Raw genomic sequence first — 27,954 nt, forward strand, 5'->3', positions numbered from 1 at the left:
GGATCTACCTCATAAAAAAGTGATATAATTTTAGATGAATGTTTAAATTTTTAAGCCCCCAATTTTGTGCTAAATTTGCCTCTGAAATAAATTTAGTACATAACAAAAAGATAAAATATAAAGGTTTTTTATTATTATTATTATTATTATTATTATTATTATTATTTTAATTTTTTTAATTTTATTATTATAAAACTTTTAAGGTATGAAAAATAAGTTTTTCTCTCTTAACTAACCATTTTATTATTGTTGGTAGAAAAATAAAATAAACAAAAAGGCAGAAGAAGCCTTTAAGTTACAAATTTTCAGAGTCTTTTCACACTGCACGTCTTATTTAAATATTATAAGAAAAAAAACAACTGTTTTTCACACTGCACAAGAAGTGCAGCCTTATCCCTAATATAATAAGCAAAAAAAAACTTTGAGGGGACTAAATAGTAATTTGAAGGGACAAAAAGTGAAATATGAAGGTAATAGTGGAGTTTTAAAAAAGTTTGGGGGGGACGACTGACTAGGAGTGTACTTGTAGATGCAGTTATTTGCAATAACTGCAACCGCATTAATGCGGATATCACTTTTAGATATATGCATCATATTTTTACTATACGCATCCGCGAGATTATTGCGGTTATTATCCACTATTTGCAAATAGGTAATGGACCCATTTTAAACGATTTTGAAAATAATTTAGACTGACGATTTTTTTATTTTTATTTTTTAAAGCCCTAATAATTTTCCTTACGAAAATAACACCATTTTCCATTAATGCTGATTTTCCCAATCTTCTTTCAAAACGACTATCAATTTACTGATGTATCTATTCTAGCTAAGAGAATTTGAATGCGGCATATTCTCCATCACCCTCATTTGAAATCTCAAAAAAATTCGGTCATAAAAAATTCTTTAAATTCAGTCTATTAAAATATATAATCTTTACATGTATTTTAATAGAATTAACATAATTACATGCTTGTAGTCGACATATGCCATTTCAACACAAGACAAGACATATAAAATTTAATTTAGATCGAGGAAAATGTTTATAATAAAAAAGAGGGAATTGAAGCATGCCGTTTGCAATATACACGTACGTTGGCATGACAAGATTGACAGAATTTTGCACCGGCTGTTATATATATATATATAATACAATGAACGATCGATATGCATCTTATTGTAAACTAAACAAATTAATAATTGAGGAGACAAATTAAAGTTGGGCATCAAGTGGTTGGGCTGCATTTGGAGACTCCTGGTCAACTCACTGACGGCATTTGGACCAAATATTACTATATATTCCGATCCTGATCAACTATTATTTAATTTTTGAGGCATGCATATATATTAAATATTTGATCCAATAATTTTCACCTCCATGCATGATTCAGGGCATCATGATTAATAATATTGCTCAATGAATTTGGTTATCTTTAGTTCGATTTGGCTTAATAATTAGGTGCATGCCCTAAAAACAATTATTGTAATTTTTTTAACGGTTTAAATTTAATTTTATTATTTTTCTTTCTCCTAAAAAAATCTAATTATAGGAAATATTATCACGTACCAAGAGTAATATATTGATATATAGAAAGAGAAGATGACGTTTTAATGTTTTGTGATTAAGAGTTGAGTGCATGAACATTGCATCATATTATATACAGACTATATATGTACCACTCACTCCGTTTGTTAATGCCTTTAGAATGTGTTATTTTGTTTGTTTAGAAAAATATTCTAATTAGACATAAAAATAAAAGTAATTTCGAATGTTTTGTGTTTTAGAGTGTTTGTTAATATTTTTGTTTTGAAAAGAGCACGACAAAATTATACTTTTGGGCTATATTGTTTTAGCTGAACGGTTTAGAAACAAAAAACAAAAGGGCTTGATATAGGCCCGGCGGGGTCCTGGCGGCGTTTCATCATATATAGGCCCAATGGAATTCTGGCAGTGTTCCTGCAGGGTCCCAACAGGGTCTTGGCGTGGATCTTAGTGGAGGCATGGCTGGTGTTTTGGCAGTGGTCTAGCGATTTAAGAATGAGTTCAAATTCGAAAAATAGTTTAAAGTTTTAAAAAATAAAAACTATTTTATAGAAATTAAAAAAGTTTTTTTCAGTCAAACCAAAAATATTTTTCGTTTGCTATTATTTTTCTTCACATTAAATACTTAAAATATATATATATATATATATATATATATATATTTTTCAAAAGTAATTTTACGCCAAGACAAAGACGCTAACATCTCCGTTTTAGATTATTGTATGGGAGTATAAAATTGTAGATAAATAATATACTTTATTATTAAAATGCTTCTTGATAACGTACATCATTGATACGAGAGACAGGGGCTAGCTCTGTGTACGTGTGACAACCTTAAATATGTAAAATAAATAAAAAGAGAAACATCCAGTGCTACTATAAAATATTGCCATAGTCATCTTCAATATCCTTCTTTTTCATCATCGGGGGCCGGGGGAGCCACCTTTGCGTTTGAATAATAGCTCTCCCTGAAAAAATGGTCATTAAAACTGTTAGAATTAATATAGTCTGATATTTCCCGTATTTGCCAGACTGATTTAATTATATTTCCTTGTATGGGATGATTTTATGCTGTAATATTGTCCATTAATTAATAAAACTATATATAATGTATAAACAGGAAAAAGATGATGAATAATTCCCTAATTAAGCTACAATTTCTTACTGCATTTCCCTGAAGTCCTTCTCAGTGTTGACAGTGTGCTTCTTCCTTCCATCACTATAGGTGAATTCGTATGAATCCAAGTTTGTCTTACCCTTGTCTCCTACAATCTCTTTTCCAGCAAGTTTAATATGCTTCTTCAACTCTTGAAGAGTAGTGGGAAAATCAATATTGACAGTCTTCTTAATGTCCATTTCGAAGTTTACATGAAAAGTTCCGTCCACTTTGTTTGTTTGATCACTTGCACTGGCCTTCTCTTTCCCTTTGATCTTCTTTCTCTCCCCCACAGCCCCCTCCATCTCTTTTCCTTTGTTCTTGTGAAAATCCGTCTATCTATCTCTCTTTATTATGTGCTTAATTGAGTTGTGTATGAGTTTGTTTTCTTGCATTATATATATATATAGTCCAAGTTAATGGCATTATTGCCACCATTATTAATTTATTTCATCGCACCCATGCATACAAGTTTCATACATTTTTTTCTTGGTGGATTAATGCCATAATTTTGATCATATGCATGCACTCATAAATATTGTTGCATGCATCTCTCTCTCTCTCTCTCAACCCCTAGTACTTCTTACACGCATGCGATCGAGCTCAACAATTTGCCATATCTAAGTTATCACGTTATTTAAACATTTTAAATGACGTATAGTAATATTATATACACAATTAAATACAACAAAACAAAATTTAAGCACTGAAATTTTATTATATTCGGCACAATGAATATAGAACAATAATTCCATCTTCTACCACAAAAGTAATGGTGTCATTTTCGTCCCCTTTCCATCTCCTTCGAGACATATAATCTAAGACTGTTTTCCATTTCATAGATTCATTTGACACGATCGAGCTTAATGTTATCATGGGAAACCACTAGTGCATGAACTGCATGGCTGGGATATTTTCATTACTCACTATTAATTAATGGATATATCCATGCTTTGTACTTAATGAGAGAGCAGTCACTAAGAGCATAGAGATTTGATTCAATTCATTAACTAATTTGGAGGCATAATAATAGTAAATTAATGAATTAACTAATTTTGATTCATGAACTATATATAGAAAAATTGTATCAGATTAAGGAATAAATTAACAAACAGTAGTGTTCTCAAGAGGTAGCTCAATCGGCTAGGATCACACTTAATGAAACAGAAGTCACTATAGTTTGAATCTCCCTTTCCCTTCTTGTGCGGACATTTAAAAAAAAAAAAAAAAAAAAAAATTAACCAACAGTAATAGCTTTTATTTGGAAAAAATAAGTTTTCACTTTTTTCTTTTTTTTGGCAGTCCAAAATTACCAGAAAAATTATGGTTCTTTAATTTCCATTAAGACGAAATCATGAGGGGCAGCCGTCCCTATGGTCCGGTGCACCTATCAACCTAAGCATATTTTTAGGCGCACTTAAAATATTTTTTCTCACTTAGCAAAAAGTGTTATCTAGTGTAATAGAGGGTTTAACTTTTAATTATAGTGTTATTATAGGTATTATCGTTTTTATTATAAATTGAGGTTATAATCTACATATATGGCATCTACTTTTTTTTTTTTTTAATTGAATAAAGGAGATAGAAGGTTACAGGGGAGGGTCTTTTCCACCTTTGATCCAAATGGAAGAGAGAATGAGAGACCCTATGAGAATGCTTCCAAAAACAAGATAGGAAGTGACCCACTTAGTTAAAGCATGTGTACGAAAGTTGGCACATCTAGACACTTTCAAAGCATTCTAATTAGGAAATTAAGGAGGATAAAGTAACACTAATGTCAAAAATACAATTTGCAAAGCACCAAGAAGAGAAGAGGGAGGGATTATTAATAGCCAACACTACTAAAAGAGCATCCCCTTCTATACAAAATTTGTCATTGGTCAGAGAGACAGCCATATGAGACGTGAGAAGAGCAGCAAAAGCTTCCCCAGCTAGAGTATCTGTGGAGGTTAACTTATGAGTAACTGCCATGATAATGTTTCCAGAAGCATCGGTGATGACTCCCGTAGCAACAGAAAAAGAGCCACAAACAGCAACATCAAAATTCCTCTTAAGCCAACTAACTGAAGGAGGAACCCAAATAGAATGAGAGGTAGAATCTCTCCAAGCCGAGAGATGATGCTCCAATGAAGAGAAAATCTGGAAAGCAACTCTAGAAGGCACAGGCTCCACACCATCATGCACTAAAATATTTCTTGCCCTCCAAATATCATCCAAAGTAATAGTTGCAAACAAATGGAGTTTGTTAACATCATAATCCGGAATAGCAAGAGATTGAGCAGGAAAAATAATAGCTAAAATCCAATCCACTATAGGCTTATTAGAGAAGCCATCAATGATTAAGGGCCAAGGCGAATTTCTCCAAAGAAATCTAGCCAAGCTGCATTCCAAAAAAATATGACAAAGAGTCTCTAGAGGACCCTTACAAAAAGGGCAATCCCAAGCCTCCTCTACATCTTGAACAACAAATCTACTAATGTTAGCCCTACAGGGTAAGATATCCCAAGCTATTTTCCACAACAAATGCTTAAGCTTAGCTTGAAGTTTAAGTCCTCAAAGGAAAAACTAGGCATCCTCAGCTAGAGGAGAGATACGGCCACCATGAAGAGCCGAGATATCATGAGCAGATTTTATTGAAAAGGTCCCTGTAGGAGAAGGGTCCCAAGTCCACTTATTCATACAACTATGCTGGGGTAGATAAATGTTGAGAATGTTCTGGACAGTACTAGGCTCAAAAAGATTAGCCAAGAGAGAGGCATTCCAAGAGCGATCTTCTTCCAAAATCAAATCTGCAACATTAAAAGAAGGAAGAGAAACCAAATTGACATTTGGAATAGGCTTGAAATTCGGATTCATAGGAATCCAAGGAGACTGCAAAACCTCCACATTTAATTAAACCTAAGGAAATAGCAGTAAAAGCACCCTTTTGGACCTTTTAAGCAAACCTTCCCAAAGCCAAGAAGAAGACGGATTGGGAGGGGCATTCAAGAAAGAGACCATGTCAGTTCATTTGACCAGGGATCTATTAATTTGTTTCAACCAGAATCTGTCTCTAGCTAGTAATGAGACTAAAAACTAATTTCCTATGGAAACAAATTATCATGGTTACTTGTTATATATAAATTTTCTACACAAGGGGAAATTAGAGTGGTGAAATTAGATCGAGATCAAGCCATATTAATTCAATAAATATTATCCAGTCTGTTTTTTACGCACAGGGACAGCCTGATCTGTTGCATCAATGGTGTCTTAATTTTATTATAGTACTGCAAAGTACTGTACGTTTCAGTCGTTCTAGAAACCGTTGAAGGTTGAATAAGAAAAGTCTTTTGTTGTTTAATTAAATTTGTCTATGTTTTTCGAATCAACTCCATGCCAAAGTAATAATTAACAAAGACTCCTCCAAACATCACCAAATTAAGCACTGACAAATTAAAGATTCATGACATCAAAATAAAGCACGAGTTGGATAAAAAAGAATTTATAATAATGGGACGTGGGAACAGATTAACGCGTATAGTAGCTAGTCTTTTGTTCAACAACGCCTGCCTCTTGTTAATTAGAGAGATAATTAAGAGAGTCTCCAAGTATCATTTTCGATTTACAAATTATATTTATAAATTAATTTAACCTAGTTTAATTATGTGATTTCAACTACTTATTCTTATTATATTTAACCTTCAACGAAAAACCAATTATTAATTTCTTTCTTATTTTAGTTAGACTCGTGCGCGAATTAATCTTGCATGAAATCTCCAGCTCAAATATCCTTCATGATCATTTGACTTTACTAGCTACTCAAAGTAATCAGAATCCTTTTTTTCCTTAACTAAAGACGCGCGCGTTAACGTTGCAATAAGATTATCATATGGGGGAATTTAAAAGAAACAAGATTTGAGAAAGAGAAGCATTGGACTTCAATTATGGGTGGTAATTCGTACGTGTTCGTGTGTTGAATTTGAGTTGTGTCACGATATAAGCATAAGACTATTTTGGTTTTTTTTTAACAAATTTCAAGATGTCAGTAACATCTTATTTACTCACTACAGGAGGAGAGAAATTCGGTTTGCTGGTTCTCTTTTCTACCAGACAAAGGAGGTCCACAAGAGGAAAATGAAGAAAATAAATTGAAAAGAAATGGAGCATGTGTGAAAGTGGAAAAATGTGTGGAAGCTAGTGAGAAAGAACCATGCGTAAAGTTGGGGGCTGCGTAACTTTGTAAGTGCTGACCAAAAGAAAAGGGAAAGATGCCATTTATTTTGCATTTCACCGAAACCCAATAGGGAGACAAAGGATAGTATTTTAATGAACAAAAGGTGTGAGTGGGAAATTGGATGAGGATGAGAGACCATGTGGGGATGATAGGCTGTCACAAGGGGCTGCAATATTCGGTGTAGGAGACTATATTTTGTAAAGTAAATGGAAGAAAGCAAGAAGATAAGATGGAGAGACATGCAGAGGATGAAATGCAGATTTGAGAACAAACCATCGGTAAGGGCCGGTGATTTTGGAGAAGATTGAGAAAATCTGTGTGTTAGATGAAAAAGAGTGAGCAGAAGTGTTTAAAGAAATGCCTGAAAGTGTGTGGGCAGCTGGCAGAATAGAAGATGATGATGATTGGGAAGCCATGGTTGACTGGTTGTGATGTTTGAAGAAAGGCCGAAGTGAGAAGAAAGGCTGGACAGTGTCTACGGAGTAATGGAGGGAGGACAAGGAATATTTGATGGTTGAGTCTGATGGCAATGGAGTATTAATGGATCAAAAATTTTGGAGAGAATAGAAAGTGTAGCAGCTACTGATGACCACAGTAAACAAAACGGTCACATAGAAAAGAAAATAAATGGGAAGGTCCTTTCATCTAGCAGAACAATACATCTGGAAACTTGCAAAAAAAAAAAAAAAAGAGAGTAGAGAACAGAGGAGAGAATATTATGAGCAGGAGCTGGAGAAACGACTTATACACACCAACCCCTTGGGCAGAGACAGATGCTATAACAGGTATTGGACAGATTCTGAACAGGCTCTCATTAAAGGAATTAAAGAAAAACAAATTCTTCTCATATGACATGGCTTTGCCGTATGATAATGGAATGATCATAGACAAAATCATGAGAGAAATAAAGAAAGAGAGAAGAAAAAGAGAGGAAGAAGCACAACTGGGTGTAAAGAAGTCGTCAGAGGAAGTGTTGTGGTGAAAAACGGAAGTGTAGGTGTTTGACAAAATGCCTGAATGAGAATCAACGCTGAGAACCCCGAAATTATTCTTCCAGGAAATAGCTGAGAAATTACAGGGAAATTGATAGAAAATAAACTTGCAAAATAAAAGTTTTGTTATTGGAAAACAATCCAGAGAAATTACCGGGAAATAAAAGCAAAAGACTGAAAAAATTACAACAAATAAAAACAAAAGAACTAAACCAGAATCTAATAATTGGTGTTAGAGCATCTCCCGCAGTTGATGTCTATTTTAGCCACTCAAAATCAACTTTTTTAATTTAGCTACTACTTTTTCATAATGAACTCCAACAGATTATCTATTTTATTTAAATATTAATTTATTTTTATTATAGATAGAGGAGAAATAAAGAATAAAAATGTTTAGAAGGTGCTATAATAAACTTTCATAAATATAAAAATTTACTATAGCACCAAAATTGTTAAATTTAACTTAAAAGTTAGTTTAAAAGCCTTGCTGGAGATGCTTTTAGCTCTGATACCATGAAAGAAATCATAATATAAAATATTAACTGCAGAAAGAGACAATATTTAAGGTGTTTTGGCAATATGCCTATATCTACACACTAAAGCCCTATAAGCTACATCTTGCATTTATTGAGTGAGTATATTGTACATAAGGGACCTCATTATATAGAGGCCAAAGGAAAAGAGCTCATTGTATTTTAGCAATGTGAGACAAACCCAACTTATATAGGAAATAAGGGGAGAGGGACTTCCATATATGAGCAATATTGTGGGACAACCTACGTTGCTCTCCTCTAACACAGGCATCCTTACTTAAGTCATACATTCCAAACCCTACAATCTCAACCATTCATCTAAACTCCTCCATTTTAAAATTAGGAAAAAATATACTTTATTTCCCGGTCTCAACTATCTACCCATTTACACTTTTAACCATAAGGTTTAAAAAGTGACACTTTATCCCTCAAAGTATTTGACATTGACACAATGACACTTGACCCTTTGAAGTATTTTGAATTGACACTTTATCTCTTTAAAACTTAGTTATTTCGGGAGTAAAATATCAACTTAAAATTCTTTAAGGGGTAAAGTATACTTTATGGAATCCAATGTCAATATTAGATGCTTTTGGGAGTAAAATGTTACTTTTTAAACATTAAGGTTAAAAATATAAATAAGTGAATAGTCTAAAAAAGTAAAGTGTATTTTTCTCGTGATATGCGAGTTCACCCAACTTCCTTAACTTAAGTCAATAGTCTTGTGGTCCGCGTAAAATATATTTTCTGGACTCTGGCGCCCAAGCAAGAACCATCAATTTTCCTCGATCTGATCCCACGCCTATAAATATGAACCTTGAATTATTATTTTTTCCCCATGCACACAGATCAAGCTCCCAAGAGTTCTCCCACGAAAAAGCCACTTCTAGCTTTCTTGTCCCTCGAATTCTGCTTCTAAAAACATGGAGGTAAGAGTCATTACACCTGCTACAATGCAACAATAAGCGAATTGTGAAACTTTGATTTTACTTAATTTATTGTTCTAGAAAACATGCAACAAATTAAAGTTTATGGCTTAGTAAACTAAATATATAGTATGCTTTTGTTATGTTATGGAGCAGCAAAAAATAGTTATCAAGGTGCAAATGAACAGTGATAAATGCAGAACCAAGGCCATGAAGATTGCCGCAACAACAGATGGTACGTACTGTATTTAAATTTTTTTTATAGAGTTAATTAATATTAAGAAGTAGAGTACTCGATCGAGCTAGGAGCTTATTATAATATGTGTTATGTTATTCTACGAACAGGTGTGAGCTCGGTGGCAATCCAAGGGTCAGAAAACGATCAGTTGGTGGTGAGTGGCGAAGGTGTTGACTCGGCTAACTTGACCCGCTCGCTAAGGAAGAAGCTTTGCTATGCCACCATATTGAGCGTGGAAGAAGTGAAGAAAAAAGCAGACACTTCAAAAGAGACGACGGGTGCTTCAGCAAGTGTTGTCAGCTTTTCACAGTTTCCTGCGTATTATCAACCATTTCCCAACTACTATCATCAAGTCATCGACGATCCCTATCCAAATAACTGCGCCATCATGTGATCCAGATCCACCGTTGAATAATCTTGTTCTTTTTAGATTGGCCGTCTTTTGGCCAATTAATGGTTGAAATAATGAATTATAAGCTACTGTTTTTAGATTCTAGCTAGTACTTTATTGATTAGAATATTGTTGAAACGTATCCTTGAGCTTACTATTGCAAGGAGGTTCCAGCTCGATCTCCCAAATCAGCTGGAAATACACCTAAACAATGGTCCGACGAACTTGGTATATATGCGAATTAATAATTGGATTCAGCGATGGGCTCAACAAATTACGTAATCACTTTCAAGGCATAATCGCATGCCTAAATAAATAATTATACTGCACATATTAATTTGCTAAGGAAAAAATAATTTAAGAGACAGAGACTTCAAATTGAAAATATAAGAAAAAATGTAGCCTTAGACCCAACGCGCGTCCATGTTCACTTACATGGCTTGAAAGGAACCTTGAATGATTGAAGCCTTGAAGGTATCAGAGGACTCGAACGTCGTTGCACGTACTTAGTTTGACTCTCTCTCTTTCTCTCTCTCCCTCTCTCTCTCTCTCTATATATATAAATATAGATATCTAAAAGTATGAATTTTTGAGAATGTAACTATCAATGTTTAATGTTTTCATTGGAGGAGTACTCCGATCCTTTGAACGTAAAATTTTCTAATTTGCCTTATTCTCCGGGTTAATAAGATTTTTTTCCCCAACTACCACAACATGGGAAATGGGTCGGCACAATGAGAGCTAAATTTCATTTGTGTGATATTAGACGAGGATATTTTTAACATTGAAGAAATGTGGATTCTATATATATATTGTGGGAACCCTCAAATTCATGGGAATCTAAAGTTCTCCTGAGTAATGTAGTGTAAGGGTCAAGAATTTTTTCTTGGGTAGGGTTGGATCAGGGGGAGAGACTAAAGCTTAAGCATTATTACACGAATAAAAAACATTTCAAACAACACATTTTTATACATATAGGAATATAAGGAGATTTCTTTCTTTAAAAAAATTGTTGAGTGCTTATATATATAGATTATAAAGTATGTGTCCGTGTTAACGTTGTAGCGGGGTCGAGGAAGACTGGTGATGCCTGGGTCCTTTCATATATAGTTGCATTAGGTAAAATAATAAAGTATTATTATTAATATTATTATTTTAAGCTAGCGTTAATCTGAACTCCTCAATCTTCCTGCAATGACTTTAGAATTTTTGTGCTTTCAGATTAGGAGCCAACCGAGCACTTGCTGTGATCATGGTATACTAGTTTGAAATATCGATCATGTCTACTTTTTGTTTTGGGCGTTGGATCATGTTTGGTCCACCAAATCCTCCATATATATATGGAGGATTCTTCCAAATAATTTCCTGCAAAGAGTGCTTGATCGAGGAGATCATTTTCATGATCAGTGCACATAAATAAGTATGAACACTTCTTGCGCGCGCGTCAACAGGAGTCAACAACAGTGTGCGCCCTTGTCCCTTGTCTGACTTGTCAACCAGCCACCAGGACTAACATGTTAATTATATCCTAATTATATATGGAGGATTCTTCCAAATAATTTCCTGCAAAGAGTGCTCGACCGAGGAGATCATTTTCATGATCAGTGCACATAAATAAGTATCAACACTATTTGCACGTGTCTACAGAAGTCAACAACTGTGTGGGCCCTTGTCTGACTTGTCAAGCTAGGGCTGTAAATGAGCCGACACATTCGACAGCTCGCTCACTACCCGCTTGGCTAAGCTCGACTCGAACTCGAGCTTGACACTGTACAAGCTCGCTCGTTATTAATGTTGAAACTCGCTCGATTAGCTAGTGACACATATCCGACTTGCTCGATTAAACTCGACGAGGACTCGTGAGTTCGACTTGTTTAACTCGAGCTCGCCCGGCTCATTAGCCCGACTCGTTTGCTCGTTAATAGATCTTTTATATATATATATATATACACACACACACACACACACACACACAAAATATATTAATATATTACAAAAAAATAGTTATATAAATTTAAATACATATAATAGTAATTAAGTAATTTATATTATATAAGATCCAATTACAATTCAAATACTTAATCTATTATTCATATACAATGACAATATGATTCATATAATATTAAATTAAGTAACTGACATTAGATTCAACAATGTGTTATTTATAACCATAATTGAGGTATTAATGTATTGTCATTAATTATTATAATTTATATGATTATATCACATGATCAAATATCAATTGATTATTAAATCATATGATTATCTAATAACAAATTATACATATATAATATGACATAAGTATGCAAATTGATACTAATACAATAATTAAGTACCTAGAAACTTCGTTCCAACTTCCAATGTATGCTATAATTAGTTCATATACGTTATAAATTATAATTATACATATATATTGAATATTACAAATATATAAAATCAATACTTAATCATATGATTCAATAACAATTCAAATACTTAATCATAATATTCGTGTACAATGATAATGCATTCGTATAATATCAAATTGAGTAATTAACATTGGATTCAACAATGTGTTACTTATAACCACAATTGAAGTATTAATGTATTGTCATTGAAATTTATATGGTTATATCACATTATCTATTGATCATTAAATCATATGATTATTTAATAACAAATTATATAATAGAATTTGTAATTTAAGCCAACCAAATTGACCAATTTTACATTTATCCCTAAATTATAATTATACATATATAATAACAACTTTTTTTAATTCCATTTTGTAACCATTTTTTAAACCATTTCTTAGTCAAAAGTATGTCGTTTTAGGCTTATATTTAATTGATTATCTTTGTCATAGGTGGTCAGCCATTGCTGCTCGCTTGCCTGAAAGGACAAACAACGAAATCAAAAACTCCTCTTACACCAACTTTCCACTTTCCCCCACCTTCACCCACGCCACTCGCTCTTTCTTCCATTTTATTTTCTTCTTTTTCATTCCTCGTCTCCCACTTCCATCACACTTCTTCATCTTTTTCTTTTCTTCTTCTTTTATTCCTTCTTCAACCTTGTCTGTCGATAGCTAAATCTGGCTTTCCTCTTTTCTTCCCATATCTGCAAAACTTAGACTAGAGCATAAAAAATGCTTGCTTTTCTCAATCATGGAGGAGGGCAAGATTTGCAACCTAATCTTCATCCCAAAACCATTAAAAAACTCTAAACGTTGCAGTGGCAGTTGGGACCAAGAGAGCATTTGTGGTGGTTGATGGTTACTTGCTCTTTTTTCTCATTCGCAGCACACTTGTTGAGAGAGAAAAGAGAAGTAAAGTTGAGCGAGAGGGAGAGAAGTGAGAACCAGAGTTGAGAGAGAAAAGAACGAGACAAAGAGATAGAGTTTGGGCATGTTATACTTGTGAAGCTTTTCCTTGTCCCACATCGAAAAAAGAAGCAAACACCATGTCAGCTCACTTCTATAAATTGAATGGCCCAATGCTTAAATGGTGAAAAGAAATCAATTTTTTAAATAAAGTTAATTTATTAAAAATAAAATTTTCAAGCCAGCTTATTAGCTAAGCCTGAGCTTGCATGAGGTTCTTCACTAACGAGGTGTGAGCCGAGTTGAGCTACTCATGGGCTCAGCTCGCCCAAAATCAAATTTTAATCGATCCTGAGCTCGATCCTAAGCACCAGTTTATTCTAATGAGCCGATCTTGAGCAGAGGGGTCTCAGCTCGGCTCGATTAAGTATATTCTTAAATGAGCCAAGCTGAGTTTGCTAATACCCGACTCGGCTCGGCTCATTTACAGCCCTATGTCAAGCAGCCCCCAGGACTGACATGTTAATTATATTCTAAAATTAAGTTTAATTTGTTTGCTTTGTTCCTTGAACATGTTGTCCGAGGACGCATTTCTTCTTGAATGTGTCGTAACTTTTCTTTAAAAAAAGATCGTGTGGGCTCTTGTTTGACTTGTCAACCAGCCACCTGGACTAACATGTTATAGAGATATGTTAGAATTTAATAAAACTCCCATATTTTGCCAATCAAAATTTTAAGTGGCAAAATGTCATTTGCCATCAACTTGGGCCATATGCCTTTTTATATCAACTTGAGCTATGTGCCCTTTGCCACCTAGGATTTTGATTGGCAAAATATGAGAGTTTTATTAGATTCTATCATTTCTCCATGTTATATATATAGAGAAATGCTAGGAGTTAATAAATTCCCCATATTTTGCCTATATTTTCTTACAATCAACTATTGAATTTGTAGATTTATGTAGATTTTATATAAATCAATGATGAACCTCACAAATCCAATGGTTGATTGTAAGAAAATATGGACCAAATATAGAAAACTTATTGACTCCTAGTATTTTTCATATATATATATATATATGCTAAGTTTAATTTTAATTAATTGTTTGCTTTGTTCCTCTAACATATTGTCCGAGGACGCATTTCTTCTTGGAATGTGTCGTAACTTTTCTTTAAAAAAAGATCGAGACATGTGGGGTTCATTTGCTTTGTAAAAGTTGATCCTTTAATCTTAAACTTTTTTGTAATGGGTAGGTCTACAATGTTTTTCTCTTTAATGATGATGATGAGTATTCGAATAATAAGAAATCCTCCTGTCTGTTACATATATATTTAAAGTGACTTAAGAATCATATATTGTTTGGGTTCTAGAAAGTAACTGCAAAAAGAACGAGCTCGATCAACAAGTGAAATTCCTTCATGTTGAATCAACTTCCTAAGAGCTTAAAAATTACCTCAAATAAAAGTTAAATTCAATTTTTAAAATTTTTATATATTGACTATATTAATTGAAATGAGGGATAAAGTAGAGCACAGGTAGATTACTTTAATAGTTTAATTGAATTGATAGATAAATTGTAATGTCGGTTAGGATGCTATGTTAAATTACATTTATAATAAATTTTTAACCTAATAAAATTATAAATTTAATTATTTAAGATAATAAAGATAGTGCAGGAGCGTCACATGGAGAAAGTTTCATATATATGCCTTAGTCATTAGGAATTAGGGGTGTAAACGAGCCGAGTCTGAGCGAGTTTCCCTTGTTTGAGTTTGGTTTGTTTAAATTTTACTCGAGCTTGAGCCAAACTTAAAAACAAGCCAAAAAATCGAGCTCCAATTCGAGCTAAGTCGAGCCAACTCGTGGCTCTTATATTTAATTTAATTTATTTATTTTTATTATAAATTTAAACTTTAAGTACTCTTAAACGGTTCAAGAAACCAGTTTGCAATGAGCATTTGCTTAGCCTGACTAACCGAGTACGGAACCTGAGTCAATATACAGCACGTTACTTGGATTTGAAAAGAGATGATATGCATCATTTTATAAGAAAATGATGCTATTAAAAAAAAATTTTAAAAAAATCATCAATTTTTAATATTAATATGAGCAATTATGTGAACAACTACCAATTCGAGCCTTATACGAGCTGCTCATGAGCCTAACTGAGTCGAGTTGAACTTGCTTCGTTTAATATTCAAGCCAATATTTGTATTCGCGAAACGCCTCATTTAATAATCAAGTCGAGTACGAGTTAAGCTTATACGAGCCGAGCCTGAGCTCACTCTCGAAGGTCTTTTTCGCTCCCTCAACACCCCTACCTATGGAGTTCTTCCGTTAGACTTTTTCAGGTATCAAAATAAGTTCTTCCGTTAGACTTTTTAATGTAAAGTTATGCCATGTACAATCTTCTTTTTAACTTGTTGGGAGCATTGAAATCCTAATTATTTTCAGATATGAGTGATGTCAATTGCCCTGGTTGATCATTGATTTATCAATAAAGTATATCTTGATTCAAAAAAATAAATAAATAAATAAATAAAGTATATCTTATGTTCAAAAAAAAAAAAAAATTATCTTATGAAAAAAATACAAACAATATTATTTTTGTAGAATTGAACAAACCACATGATCGTTATCCTGAATTTAACATATTGGAATAAGCAAACAAAAAAAAAAAAAGGTACCTACCATTAGATCTAAAAAAGTTGGTCGAATTCATTAATGTGCTGAATAGTAATGGTCAAACCACCCCATGACCTTAGAAGTGGTTCAACCACTCTTTTTGAGCATATTTGGGGGTGGCCAAACTCTGCTAGCAATTTGATTGAAATTTACTTTAATGGAAACTTAAAATCCCTCGGTTGGCAAATATACCGTTCACAACCAATGGTGCAAGGGAGTCTCACCGATGCAAGATAATTGTCTCATTTCAAAGGAATTTAGTATAATAATTGGTACTTAATTAATTCATTGATTGAATTCATCGTTCACATTACACCAGCTTATAAGCTCATTATTGGATGGGGATAACATAGGGGTAAGAGAGGATAGAAAAGGCTAATTAAACACATCTCTAGCCAATTGTTAACTACATGATCATGATCAGGATCGATAACAATGAATCTCCGAGAAGTGAAAGCTAACAAAGAGGCTAGGCTAAGATATTTAATAGAATTCATAAACTGTGACACACAAAAACATGTTAATTAGCTACTCCATGCAATGGCTAGTGATGGCTCAATCCATTTGGGTTCAATCCAAACAGAATCCCCAGAAAGACCACAATTACTTGGGCATCTGTTCGTTTTCAGCCTATGCCAATTGCAGAATTTTGGACCATTATCATCCGATGATGATGATGATGATGAGAGACACCAAGAACCCACAGGGAAACTATCCAGCCGCAGCCACGACGGCGCCGGTGTTGCATACCCATCACGTTTCAGGTTTAGACGATATTTGTCATCATCGCTTCGCAATTTTTCAATCTCGATTGGGTCTTCGATATTCTTCAACAGAGTAATCACTTGCCTCCTCCTCCTCTTGCAATCAACACAAATTGACACTTTCCCTTCTTCCCAGTCGTCTACCACGTATGAGCAAACATTGCCATCACTGGAAGGCTTACTGTCTCTTTTAAAATGTCTGTATTTCTCGCCTTTCTCACTCTGTGTGTATGCCCTGACCTCCCCCTGCTTCTCCACCCAATACAATATCCCAGCATGGACCATTGCATTCTTAATCGGCGCAAATTTTGTTCTGGGAATTTTGTCTTCAATTCTTCTCGTACTCCAACTGCTGTCGCCGCGGCGACAGAAGTTGATTCGAATCTTGTCTTCGTCGATATAGGTGATGGCGTAGACGACGCAATCGGGGGAGGTCGGGGGTGCTGACAGAGCAAAAACAGGAATGTAGTCATAGATTATAGTCCGGCGATATCTGAACTTCAACATGTGCGTCATTCCAGAGAAGTCAGTTGTCCATGGGAGATCTATCCGCGCTCGAGAGAATGGATTGAAGAAGAACAGAGATGGGGAAGGTTCAGAGGAAAACACAAGGAGCCAACCATGGTTTGAGAGCACCAATCTTGTGCTGCTCCTGCATAAATCTGGGACATCGATTGTAAACATGCGGCTGGTGGAGGGGTCCCCAAACTCCCATTTAGTAGCCGTGGAGTTTCTCGAGATCATGAGCCAAAGTGGGTCGTCGGCGGCAGACCGTCCATATTGCGCCGGGAAATTCTGTGATGCCGAACGCCACTGCTTACAGACTCCGCGAAAGGAGAGTTGGTCAAGAAAGCATAGGCATCTGAGTATCATTGTTAAAGGATCTTCAGGAAGATTGGACCAACATCTTTGATTTTCAACGTCTGTCGGCGTTGAACTTGATTGCATTGTGGTTTTTCTTTTTTTCCCCATCCTTGATTGATGAATAAAGCATATATGTATACTACCACATATGAAACCCTGGAAGCCTGTAGGAAGCGGTATATATATGGTATATATATATATATACGGAATACAGATAATTAAGTTATGAAGTTTTTTCTGATTTTGTATTAAAGGAAATTAAAAACCCATGATTTTCTGGCTATTTGGGCAACAATAAGTATAAAAGCCAAGACAATTTTTCCCCCAGAGAAGAATGACAGTTGGGTTTTCTCATTTGACTCTGAAAAATATTTTCTATCATATATCAGCTAAGGAATCATATCTCTAAGCCCATAAATACTAGTAAATGAAATGGGTAAAACTATTTTATGGTCCAGATTCAATTTTACAGCATTTAACAGTGTTCACTGTTCATGTACAAAGTACTAATGGTTTTTTTTCCACTTTAATTACGCTTCTAGAATTGAGCTGATTTCGATTCCATCTTTGATTGCAATCTTTATGTATATAATATACTGCACGCATTTTGAACAAGAAATTAATTAAGATGTTTAATTTCATATTAATATGCGGGAAATTAAATTAAGCAGAAATAGAATTAATAATCACGCGCAATCCATACATGCATAATATAATATCTTTATGATTTGATCCTCTTTAATTTTTGATTCATCAAGCTCCTTGCAGTTTGCTAATTAAGCATGGCTTGTTTCATATGATCCCTTGATATGACCAGCTTAATTCTCTTCTCATATTTTACTGCATCACATCAAACTATATCAACCACCATAGTTTCCTCATTGATAACTTTATTTCTCGACAAAACAATTGTAACAATCTATTAACGACGTTTTTTAGACTTTTTAATTACCAACTGTGTGAGGTGTCATTGCACTTTGGTGCAACTTTGATTTCTCTAATAAGAAAACCAAATGGATGTGTTATTTTTAATACGGTTTTAAATACTTTTAACCGAATGATGTTCATCAATCAAAGTGGCGCAGCGGAAGCGTGGTGGGCCCATAACCCACAGGTCCCAGGATCGAAACCTGGCTTTGATATTCAAAGAAGCTTTCGCACCTCTTTTTCTTCCACGTTTTTTTTTTTTTGGACACAAACCCGCTGGGTAAAATCACGTTTTCAATAGAGATAGCAGATATCTAACTCTGAAACGACGAGGTTTTAGAATCCCATCTCTCTCTGGAATTCTCTGCTCCAAAATCGAACCCGACTCCCCCCCATGTCTTCGTCTTCAATCTCAGCCTCTCTCCGATTATTCACCACCAAATTCCCAAACCCTCTCCTTTCCCATAAAACCTTCATATCCCCAAAACCCCATAGCCTCTCGTTCTTCAAAACCATCTCTTTTCAAAAACTCCCCACCACCCCATCATCACCATCATTATCCGCAGCAGCAGCATCGGCATCAAGCTCTCTGCCTCTGCAACCGATAGAAGAGCTCCCACCAAAGCTCCAAGAAATCGTCAATCTCTTCCAGTCCGTGCAAGAGCCCAAAGCCAAGTACGAGCAACTCTTGTTCTATGGGAAAAACCTCAAGCCGCTCGGAACCCAGTTCAAGACGAAGGAGAACAAGGTCGAGGGCTGTGTCTCGCAGGTCTGGGTCAGGGCCTACTTGGACTCGGACAAGAATGTTGTCTTCGAGGCCGATTCGGACTCGGTCCTCACCAAGGGACTCGCCGCTTTGCTCGTCAATGGGCTCTCCGGTCGGCCCGTCGAGGAGATTCTGCGGGTCTCGCCGGACTTCGCAATGCTTCTTGGGCTTCAGCAGAGTCTCACACCTTCGAGGAATAATGGGTTCTTGAATATGTTAAGGCTGATGCAGAAGAAGGCGCTTCAATTGGCTGTGGAAGCCGAAAAGGGCAAGCTTTCGATGTCAGAAAAAGTCGATGGCGGTATTGAAAGTGTCAACTTTGAATCGAATCCTGATGTGGGTGTTGAAGAAAACCCGGTGGGGATATCGGATTCGCTGTCCCAAATGGATGGCAGTGCTGAAAATGGAAACTTTGGGTCGAATTCTAATGCTAGAGTTGAAGAAAGCCCGGTTCAGAGTTCGAATTCGGATTCTTTGGGGAGTAGGGGGGTGAGAATTAAGGAGAAATTGGAGAGGGAGCTTAGTCCTGTAGAATTAGAAGTGGAAGATATCTCTTATCAGCACGCGGGGCACGCAGGCGCTAGAGGAAGTGATGGGGAGACGCATTTCAACGTGAAAGTTGTGTCTAAGGAGTTTGAAGGGAAGAGTTTGGTTAAGAGGCATAGGCTTGTTTATGGTTTGTTGCAAGAGGAATTGCAGAGTGGGTTACACGCATTGTCGATTGTGGCCAAGACACCATCTGAAGTTTAATGGAAGATGAACATGAAAGAGGTTCAACATTTTTCTTATTCAATTGTAATCTCATCTCTTAGGGTGTTTAGTGAAGGTGATTACTTAAATTTTCAGAAGCATCTTCTTAAGGATAGTAATTGAAAATATGTTGTTAAAATTTGAAAGTTTCGTGTCTTGGATCATTATGATGCATTTTTGAGTTATATACATACTGGCGGATCGTTGCAATGAAATAAACACACATATCCTACTTCCTTATGAATTTATCTTAATTGGGATCTTTTGGCCCAATTTTATCCCAGTTTTGCTGCTATTCGCTTAATTTTGTTAAGGTCTAGGTGCTGCTCTTCTAGTATTTAAGCATGTGACAACCTTGTTGAACTTGGAAGCTCCTCCATGCCAGGTAGCATGGATCTCTCTACAAGGGATTTCTAGCATGATATCAAGTGTGTTTTCTTTGTTATTAAGTCATGGTATAAAGGTTTCGGTCTGAACTTGTTTCATAGGACATCTTTGCCAATGAACTTAAGACTTTCCTCTGTGACTAATAGGAGGAAATAATTGGTTCTATAAGATTTCGATGGTTGTCAGGAGTCTGTGTTTAATAAGAATGGGAATGGAAGCGGGAGTGTTGATTGAATGATCAATGGGTTGGCTTAAAGATTAGGAAGAGAGAGGATGGTCGGAGATACATATATGATAAGAGAATTAGAATTTGTAGGAAATGGTAGTGATGATAAAAGGGAGCCTAGATAGGGTCCAGAACAGAATGGAAGTGGCCAGTCCCCATGAAGATGGTACCTTGTGCACCAGACTTGTTGGTGGATGGGCTTGTCTTTTGGAATGGTGCCATCATGATGTTCTAAATCATAATCTTTTTTAATCGGTGTCATCTTATATTGGAAGCTGACGGTAATATAGTGATAATTTTCAAACTTTGGAATTTAGGATTGACATTTGCTGAAGTTCAGATTATAAGAGTAATTGAGAAGAATCAGAGATGGTCTTGGGAACGGTAGTGGAAAACAAAAAAATGTAATTTTGTTTTTTCTTTAAAAAAAGGTAAACTGCCTCTAATTTGTAGAAATTTGAATACGTAGACCATTCCAATTAGTATTTATCTAATGCCGACTCCACAGAAAAATGTACGTCTTTCAAGAATTATGAAGTTTGTAATAAGCTTTTTTGTCAGTTTAAAATAAGAATGTGTTAAATTTCAAGTCACCATTTGGAAATACTGAGACAAGTGTTAGTTGATTTTAGCTGACCTCTTTGAACACTGAGACCAAGTCACCATTTCAAGCCTGTTATACAACTCTTTTATGTAGGCTAGGAGTAGCATATAGTTGGGAGAGCTGCTCCCCTTCAGTATTTCATGCCTCCAAGATATCTGAAGCCAATTGTCCATTTTCATTTTCTTTGGATAAATTGCATATTGTTTAAGTTCTGATTGCTGCCCTTTTACGAACTTTAATCAAAGTCAATCTATTCCTTTTTTGTTGTAAGTAGGATGTTTGATGGGATTGAGGGTGTTCAGATTCAATGAACTGTGTAGTATTGTTCTAACAGCAAACTTGCATTTCACAATATTATAAAGAATAATGCTATTTAGTAGACTATTATATTGATATGACAGTAAAAATCAGTATTTAGATTAGCACTTGTAAAAAAAAAAAATTAGGAGCTGATTTTTTCATCTACGTTATCTTAGTTGTATGTCAATTTTATAACAGTTCATTAAATAGCATTACACTATTATAAATGTGTTTTTTGGGAATCTTTAGGGCTGATTTTGGAGATACGACTGATCTAGGAATATTTCCTATGCATTCTTAGAATTAAATTCAACTGCTACCTTTAAAAACTCTAAACCTGGCCATGTTTTCAGATTAAATAGACTAAAAGATTAATAAATAAATTATTATATGGATAGTGTTTGAATAAAGTGAGAGCATGATCACAGGTAAAGGAAAAGCAAAAGTAGATAATGTGGACAATTCTAGTTGATTCTCCACAGATCTCTTTTAGCCTTTTTCTGCAAGTTGTCCTCCAGTACTAAAACCTACAAGTGCGTGCTTAAAATTGCAGATAACTCCTCCTTTCAGCAGTCTGTTTAGAAGGTTGGTTCTAACATGCTTCCATTCACATTCACAGGTCTCCGGCTATATTTGCAAGCTGCTGATTGATAGTATGGTGAATTCCTTAAGTCAGATAACTTGTTTATCAAGGACCACCAACCTAATAAAGAACAATACTTTTATATGAAATGAAACCACTGCCTACATATATTGAAAGTGAGGACTATGAAAACATCTCCTGGGATAAGAATTTCAACTTTTTTGTTTGACTAGAAAATTGTTCTATACGTATTATAGATTGAATACCAAAATTGCTTCTTAGATTGAATACCAAAATTCAAGCAGAAGGGGGAGACTCCCACACACACACAACAAAAAAAAAAAAAACAGGGGGTAAGAAAGTAGACCAGAACTATGCTCTGTTTCTTCATCGCTTTGTTCTGCAGCTTCGGGCAAGTAGAACGCCGGTTGGCGGACCAGTCATCTCTACTTGGCATCTGCTATGCAACCAGAAAGAATAATGAATCAGACCAAGAGTGGCTCTCACCCTGTAAGTTCCTCTTACGCTGTAGGTGATTCTGTTGCTCTGAACTTGCTTTTGAAGCTCCACTGCAAGATTCTGGGGCAAAAACACTAAGCTGGATATGAAGTGAACTGATTCCAACCTCTTTTCGCCTCGTCTTTGAGTGAAAGGCTGAACAGCTTGGGTTGCTATGAGCCTGTCGGCAAAAAAAAGCTCTATATCCAAATACTCAAACCTTACATCGATTTTCCGATTTGGGTTGGAGAAATTTGCAAGGAAAGTGAAGTCCCCATTGAAGTACTCCGGTGAGTCGAAATAGATGGTGTTGAGGTTTGCGTTAGGAATGTCAAATGCTGGGTTTCGTGGTTTAATGGCAATAAAGATGACCAAAGTTGCTACTCCAAAGAAGATGAGAATGAGGCTAAATATGAGACACAGAATCGAAGTACACCATATAACTGGGTTGGTCCGGCGAGGGTGAGGCTTGTGAAATCTTGGTGGGTTTGTTGATCTTTTCTCGTCTGGATTTGGCTTGTTTGGTGCTCGATTTTGTTGATTCACAGCTTGTTTTGATATCACAATTTCGTCGAGAGATATTGAAGTTGTGTGCTTTCTGGGTGGGTGGGGGTGGGGTTGGGGTTGGAGGCGAATGTGGAGGTGGAGGTGGAGGTGGAGGTGGAAGGGAAAGCATCTTTGGCGAAAGTGTTATGAAGAAAAGCCACTCTACCAAGTAATGAAGAAGAAAGATGGAAGATGAAGATGGTTGGCTCTTTTAAATAATGATCAAATTCCTTTTGATTATGTTAATTTAATCATTGATATTTAAAAAAATATGTTTGGTAAACCTTTCTTTCTCCCTTATGTTTGGATGGAATTTTTTTTTAAAATTGTATTGGAAGAATTTTCTCGAGCCTACTATATAAAATTGTCATATGTACATTGACAAGGTGAATGGTTCTATTAAAAAATCATGCGCTTCTCATATATTAAAAAACACATTGTAAATTTATAGAATGTGTTGAAGGAGATTTGTGTCTTCTTGTTTGCTATCTCTTTTCAAAATAAAAACATTATACGTTCAAAACTTCTTTTAATTTTATATTACACTAAATCAATTTTTTAAAATATAAAACAAAAAGTACTATTTAAAATACATTAACAAACTGATCGGAATCTATTATCACTAAATAAATCATAATTGTTGACGTGACACATAACACCACAACCTACATATACATGTGATTCACCTTGATATACAATAACAATCTAATACAGATTATAGACTCAAAATTGGGAGGAAGTGATTAAAAGAAGGTAAAGAGGAAAAGAAGCTTTTGATTGAGGCGTAGTGGGACCAACGTGTTTGTTTTTGGTATTGGGAAAAGTTGGTGCAACATGCCAACATGTACCTGGTTTGAATAGAAAAACACAAAAATGTACCTGGTTTGAATATTGGCTTTGGAAACTGCAAATCCGAGAAAGTCGTAATTCGAAGGGCTCTACTTCTTTACTTGTATTTTCTTTCTTAATTGATTAGACTAGTCAAATGGTATAAAGGTATTGCACTGTTCACTTAAATCAATGGCTTGGGTCTATATATTGTTGTATGTTGATCGTACCATAATTCTCACTGATTTTAAAAATTACAATTAAATTTAAAATAAATCGTTAATTCAATAAGAACTATTACTTAAAACATTTAAAAATGTGTAGCCAAATGGTAAATGACTACTCGTAATGTTTGGCATGGGCACGTGTTGATGATATAAGGTTTGTCAAAGGGGTGACGACGGGTGGAAACGATTCCTTAATGGGTAAGCAAAGCAAAAATAGTGAATCATATGATAAGTGTGCATTTACGAATTAAATTTATCCCAAATTCCCAATGTCCGATGTAGATGTTCTTAATTTATTAAATTAAAAGAAAAGAAAAAAGTGAAAAAGAGTACTGATTGTGATTGAGGCCTAAGGATAAATCTTCTAGGGCTATCACGATCAGCTCATGACTTGTACGTTTTCAGCACATAAATTTATATTTAGAATTTGGTCTTACACAAGTAAAGCTTTCAGCACATGATCTTCAATATCAACCGAAACCAAACCCATCTTCATGGGGTTCACCATCTTTTGGATGTATTTGAGTTGTTTGTGCCTTCTTGTTAGCTCTCTATCTGCATTCGTAACTCTATGTCTTGTCGATATTTTTGGAATCCTATTTTCGATATGTGACGCTGATGGTGAAAAAGTAAATTTGTATTTAGCATGTAATGCGAAATTGCATTTTTTATAAGAGTAATGCTACATACAAGGCACATGGCGTATGGATTCCGGAAAAGGGTATGATTGCTGCAGCAATAGAAAATGAAATGTTTTTGAGGAGTTGTGCTTTGTCCAAGCTTTCTAATGCTCTCTTTCTCTGTCTTTTAAGAGGGCCTTGTTACTTTTTGGGGAGCTTGGTTTTAAGGTTTGTTCAGCTTAGAGGTGAAGTATTATTATAGAAAAGAACTTTTATTTACCGTGGGATTTAAATGTAGGAGTAAGTATTGCATTACTCTTTATGGTATTGCATAAAGATCATCCAAGGAGACAATTTGATGGGCCATCATGCATATATAAGAAACGGCGCCATGCAATAGCAGTAGAGATAATGTGGAAAGCCCCAAGCAGTTTTTGAAATCTGGGAGAGATCAATGCATATCTCGAATTTATGATGTGAAGCCATGCATGGCCTTTAGGCAATATTGTGGCAAATACTTATGAATTTATGTCGAAATTGGAGTAGTAGTGTTCTCAAGAGTCGATCAATGGACATCGATCTATTGATGTGCATGATGCGGATAATGTTCAAATATGAGTACATGCAATTGCTGCATAAGATCAATAATGTTAGTAATTATATTTTTATCTCACATTTAATTTTGATGTATCAATTTCAATTTATTATCGAATACGTTATTATTAAAAAGAAAAAAATTAAAAAGTTTAGTTGAACTGCTACATCAGTACTGTAAGATAGTTGTGAAATAAAAATGTGGTTTACATCATTCCTCAAAATAATAATAATATAATAGCTTGAACAACCACTTTTTTTTTTGTAATTTTATTGAAGGAACTACCACACATTATTATTGGACAACCATACGAGGTGATTCATTCATAAGATGAAATGACTTTGATTGGATTAACATTATTTATTAATAACCTTATAATTAACTTTATGATATTTTTCTTCCACAAGCCTCGACTCGCCATAAATGTGAGATGGCCGAGATTTATTCATAAGGAGACTTGGAAGTACTTCTATGTATATATATATATATATGTTTTTATCTTGACCTCAATCATCCTCTTTTAGTCAAGGCAATGGTCACATTGGTAAACTGTGTCTTCTCTTTAGAAATGCGATCAGAAAGGATTTCTTTGTATCTGCAGAAAACCTCTTCAATGATTGCATCTCCAAAATGAGTAACAAGCAATGGTTCAGCCACAGCTCTCATGCACTTTGCAACATTGTATCCGCCATCAGAAAAGGCATCGGACGAGCTGAATGATTCACTGTCGTAAGCATTCCAGTTGATTTCAGAAACCTCTAGACGATCAATGCAGAAGGATCCATCTTTTACAACTTCGGACTCCACTTCTGATGGAGATGGCGTATACTTAGGAATGTTGAAGGAATCCAATTTTTCTTCGTCTATGAGGCCCTGAAATATTGTTATAACATATGCTTTAGCACAATAGATATTGAAAAATGCTAGATATATAATTTTTTTTTTTATAACTTATTAATACGTGTTAGCATGTAATTTGAGAGCTCCTATAAAAATCACCTATTCATGTAGAAAGCTCGTCTGCTTCAGACTGATTCAGGCAATTGGACCATGTAAGAACTCTATCATATTTACTACATAAAACCTACTAGCAATCCGAATGGTAAAATTATTACTAAAGACTACGAAACATTTCTATTAATTAATCCATAGAAGTTACCTCGGAGACCATGTCATTGAGTGCCGTAGCCAAAAGCTCCCAGATGTAACAACACTCTTTGCTAGATGGATCTTCGCTCCTTCTCCCCAGAATTGTTAAAACCATTCTTCCTCCTCCCACCAACTCCTCTGCACGACATTTCAAAAAGATTGAAAAATCTCTTTGAAATTGCTCGTAGTAGGCACAAAGTACACCTGGCGGGCTTGTGGATGCCATGTAAATGTTCCCTTTATTGTTGCTCCCCAACCCTTCAGGAACCTAATGATACAACCTCGTATCATATGAATATGGATATTAATTATAACATTAATATATGTATTTTCTGTTAATTAAGAGTAATTAATTAACCTGAGATAACCAATGGAGGCTATAAGAAGAATGGACAAGATGCAGACTATTGGCCGGAAAAAGCCTGCCGTAGAAAGAACCGGGAACTCCTGATAAGAAACATGGACCGGAGGCCGGCCCCAGTTGAAGGCTCATTTTTTTCAGGAAGCTTGGAACTGACATGAAAATGGTATTAAAGTCGTTCCCCGGAAGGTCGCTCAAGAACACTTGATATTCAGGTGATTGATCATGCCCTAGCTTTCGCCATAGATTGTGAACCACCTCCATAAGTTGAGAAACGAGGACCAAAGTGTTTGGTCCAGAAGAACAACCCAAGTCAGCCATGGCTAGCGTCCTTGGCGACATGCTACTGTAGAGATTGCTTATAACTTCCTCTGTAATGGGCTTCGTCATCGATATTACCTTTTGCTGTCCAAAGTGATCCAGACAAAGAATTTGAATGAGTTCTTGTGTATAAGAAATAAGCGATAATCCAAACCCTGACTCTATAGTTATTTTATTTCAGTTAAGTATTTCACGAGTAAGTTACCGAGTTTACCTGAAGTAGGGAGTTGTTTGCGTAACTTGTATTTCCCATTCCTCCATTCATGTGAAGCACTTGAGCAACTTCCATCTCTCTCTCACTCTTGTGTATCTGGATTGCTGTGAGTTAGATCAGCTGAATGTGTTGAGGGAGAGGTAACCCTAACTTATTTATAATTGAAGATAGCAAGACTTTTCCAAAGAGCCTAGTTCTGTTAGCAGTATGAATTCCACAACAGCAAAAGCCTTGCAAGCTGTCAACCATCCAGCTATGACATCCTGCTGTGAAGACCCGTTGACACCAATAAAGGAAACATTATCAACCATGCAAGCTGTCAAGCAATCAGCTCCTATATTCTACAGCTGTGGAGAAACGTTGGCATCAGCTAAGGAAAGCATGGGCAACCAACCAAGGAAACATTCTCTGCCTTACAAGGAAACCATTAATGTGCAGACAACAAGGCA

At 35.4% G+C, this 27,954-nt stretch overlaps 5 protein-coding genes and 1 non-coding gene across 6 annotated transcripts; 3 read left to right on the forward strand and 3 right to left on the reverse strand.

The window, feature by feature from the left end:
• The first annotated feature begins 9,357 nt into the window (after positions 1-9,357).
• On the forward strand, positions 9,358-9,992 carry LOC132174616 (heavy metal-associated isoprenylated plant protein 47-like). Its single transcript, XM_059586249.1, has 3 exons — positions 9,358-9,363; positions 9,517-9,595; positions 9,706-9,992. The coding sequence occupies exons 1-3, from the start codon at positions 9,358-9,360 to the stop codon at positions 9,990-9,992; spliced, it is 372 nt and encodes a 123-aa protein (XP_059442232.1).
• A 6,320-nt stretch (positions 9,993-16,312) lies between these two features.
• LOC132176497 (uncharacterized) lies at positions 16,313-17,668 on the reverse strand. Its single transcript, XM_059588730.1, has one exon. The coding sequence runs from the start codon at positions 17,610-17,612 to the stop codon at positions 16,500-16,502; it is 1,113 nt and encodes a 370-aa protein (XP_059444713.1). The 5' UTR covers positions 17,613-17,668; the 3' UTR covers positions 16,313-16,499.
• A 1,005-nt stretch (positions 17,669-18,673) lies between these two features.
• Positions 18,674-18,745, forward strand: TRNAM-CAU (transfer RNA methionine (anticodon CAU)). The gene has a single exon. It is a non-coding gene; the product is annotated as a tRNA-Met (tRNA).
• Positions 18,746-18,820: 75 nt separating this feature from the next.
• On the forward strand, positions 18,821-22,516 carry LOC132176161 (sufE-like protein 1, chloroplastic/mitochondrial). The gene is made up of 2 exons (XM_059588291.1): positions 18,821-20,067; positions 22,183-22,516. Exon 1 carries the CDS (start codon positions 18,925-18,927, stop codon positions 20,044-20,046), a length of 1,122 nt encoding a protein of 373 aa, XP_059444274.1. The 5' UTR covers positions 18,821-18,924; the 3' UTR covers positions 20,047-20,067; positions 22,183-22,516.
• LOC132174617 (uncharacterized protein At1g08160) lies at positions 21,739-24,753 on the reverse strand. Its single transcript, XM_059586250.1, has 3 exons — positions 24,683-24,753; positions 22,514-23,320; positions 21,739-22,206 (listed from the first exon to the last, which is right to left on the reverse strand). Exons 1-2 carry the CDS (start codon positions 24,751-24,753, stop codon positions 22,534-22,536), a joined length of 858 nt encoding a protein of 285 aa, XP_059442233.1. The 3' UTR covers positions 21,739-22,206; positions 22,514-22,533.
• Positions 24,754-25,757: 1,004 nt separating this feature from the next.
• Positions 25,758-27,650, reverse strand: LOC132176079 (S-adenosyl-L-methionine:benzoic acid/salicylic acid carboxyl methyltransferase 2-like). Its single transcript, XM_059588201.1, has 4 exons — positions 27,506-27,650; positions 26,968-27,375; positions 26,620-26,877; positions 25,758-26,333 (listed from the first exon to the last, which is right to left on the reverse strand). The coding sequence occupies exons 1-4, from the start codon at positions 27,578-27,580 to the stop codon at positions 25,971-25,973; spliced, it is 1,104 nt and encodes a 367-aa protein (XP_059444184.1). The 5' UTR covers positions 27,581-27,650; the 3' UTR covers positions 25,758-25,970.
• Between the last annotated feature and the right edge of the window lie 304 nt (positions 27,651-27,954).

This window comes from Corylus avellana, chromosome ca3 (assembly GCF_901000735.1).
Source record: "Corylus avellana chromosome ca3, CavTom2PMs-1.0".
NCBI classification, from domain to species: domain Eukaryota; kingdom Viridiplantae; phylum Streptophyta; class Magnoliopsida; order Fagales; family Betulaceae; genus Corylus; species Corylus avellana.

Excerpts from the sequence above, each read along its gene's own strand:
- LOC132174617 (XM_059586250.1), bottom strand. The coding sequence starts at position 24,753 with ATGGTGAACCCCATGAAGATGGGTTTGGTTTCGGTTGATATTGAAGAT. Across the intron at positions 23,321-24,682 it reads GTGCTGAAAGCTTTACTTGT|ATGCTTTCCCTTCCACCTCC; the intron begins GTAAGACCAAAT and ends CTTTCGCCAAAG.
- LOC132176161 (XM_059588291.1), top strand. The coding sequence starts at position 18,925 with ATGTCTTCGTCTTCAATCTCAGCCTCTCTCCGATTATTCACCACCAAA.
- LOC132174616 (XM_059586249.1), top strand. Across the intron at positions 9,596-9,705 it reads GATTGCCGCAACAACAGATG|GTGTGAGCTCGGTGGCAATC; the intron begins GTACGTACTGTA and ends TTCTACGAACAG.
- LOC132176497 (XM_059588730.1), bottom strand. The coding sequence starts at position 17,612 with ATGATACTCAGATGCCTATGCTTTCTTGACCAACTCTCCTTTCGCGGA.
- LOC132176079 (XM_059588201.1), bottom strand. The coding sequence starts at position 27,580 with ATGGAAGTTGCTCAAGTGCTTCACATGAATGGAGGAATGGGAAATACA. Across the intron at positions 26,878-26,967 it reads GCCTCCATTGGTTATCTCAG|GTTCCTGAAGGGTTGGGGAG; the intron begins GTTAATTAATTA and ends TTGTATCATTAG. Across the intron at positions 26,334-26,619 it reads TCAATGACATGGTCTCCGAG|GGCCTCATAGACGAAGAAAA; the intron begins GTAACTTCTATG and ends ACAATATTTCAG.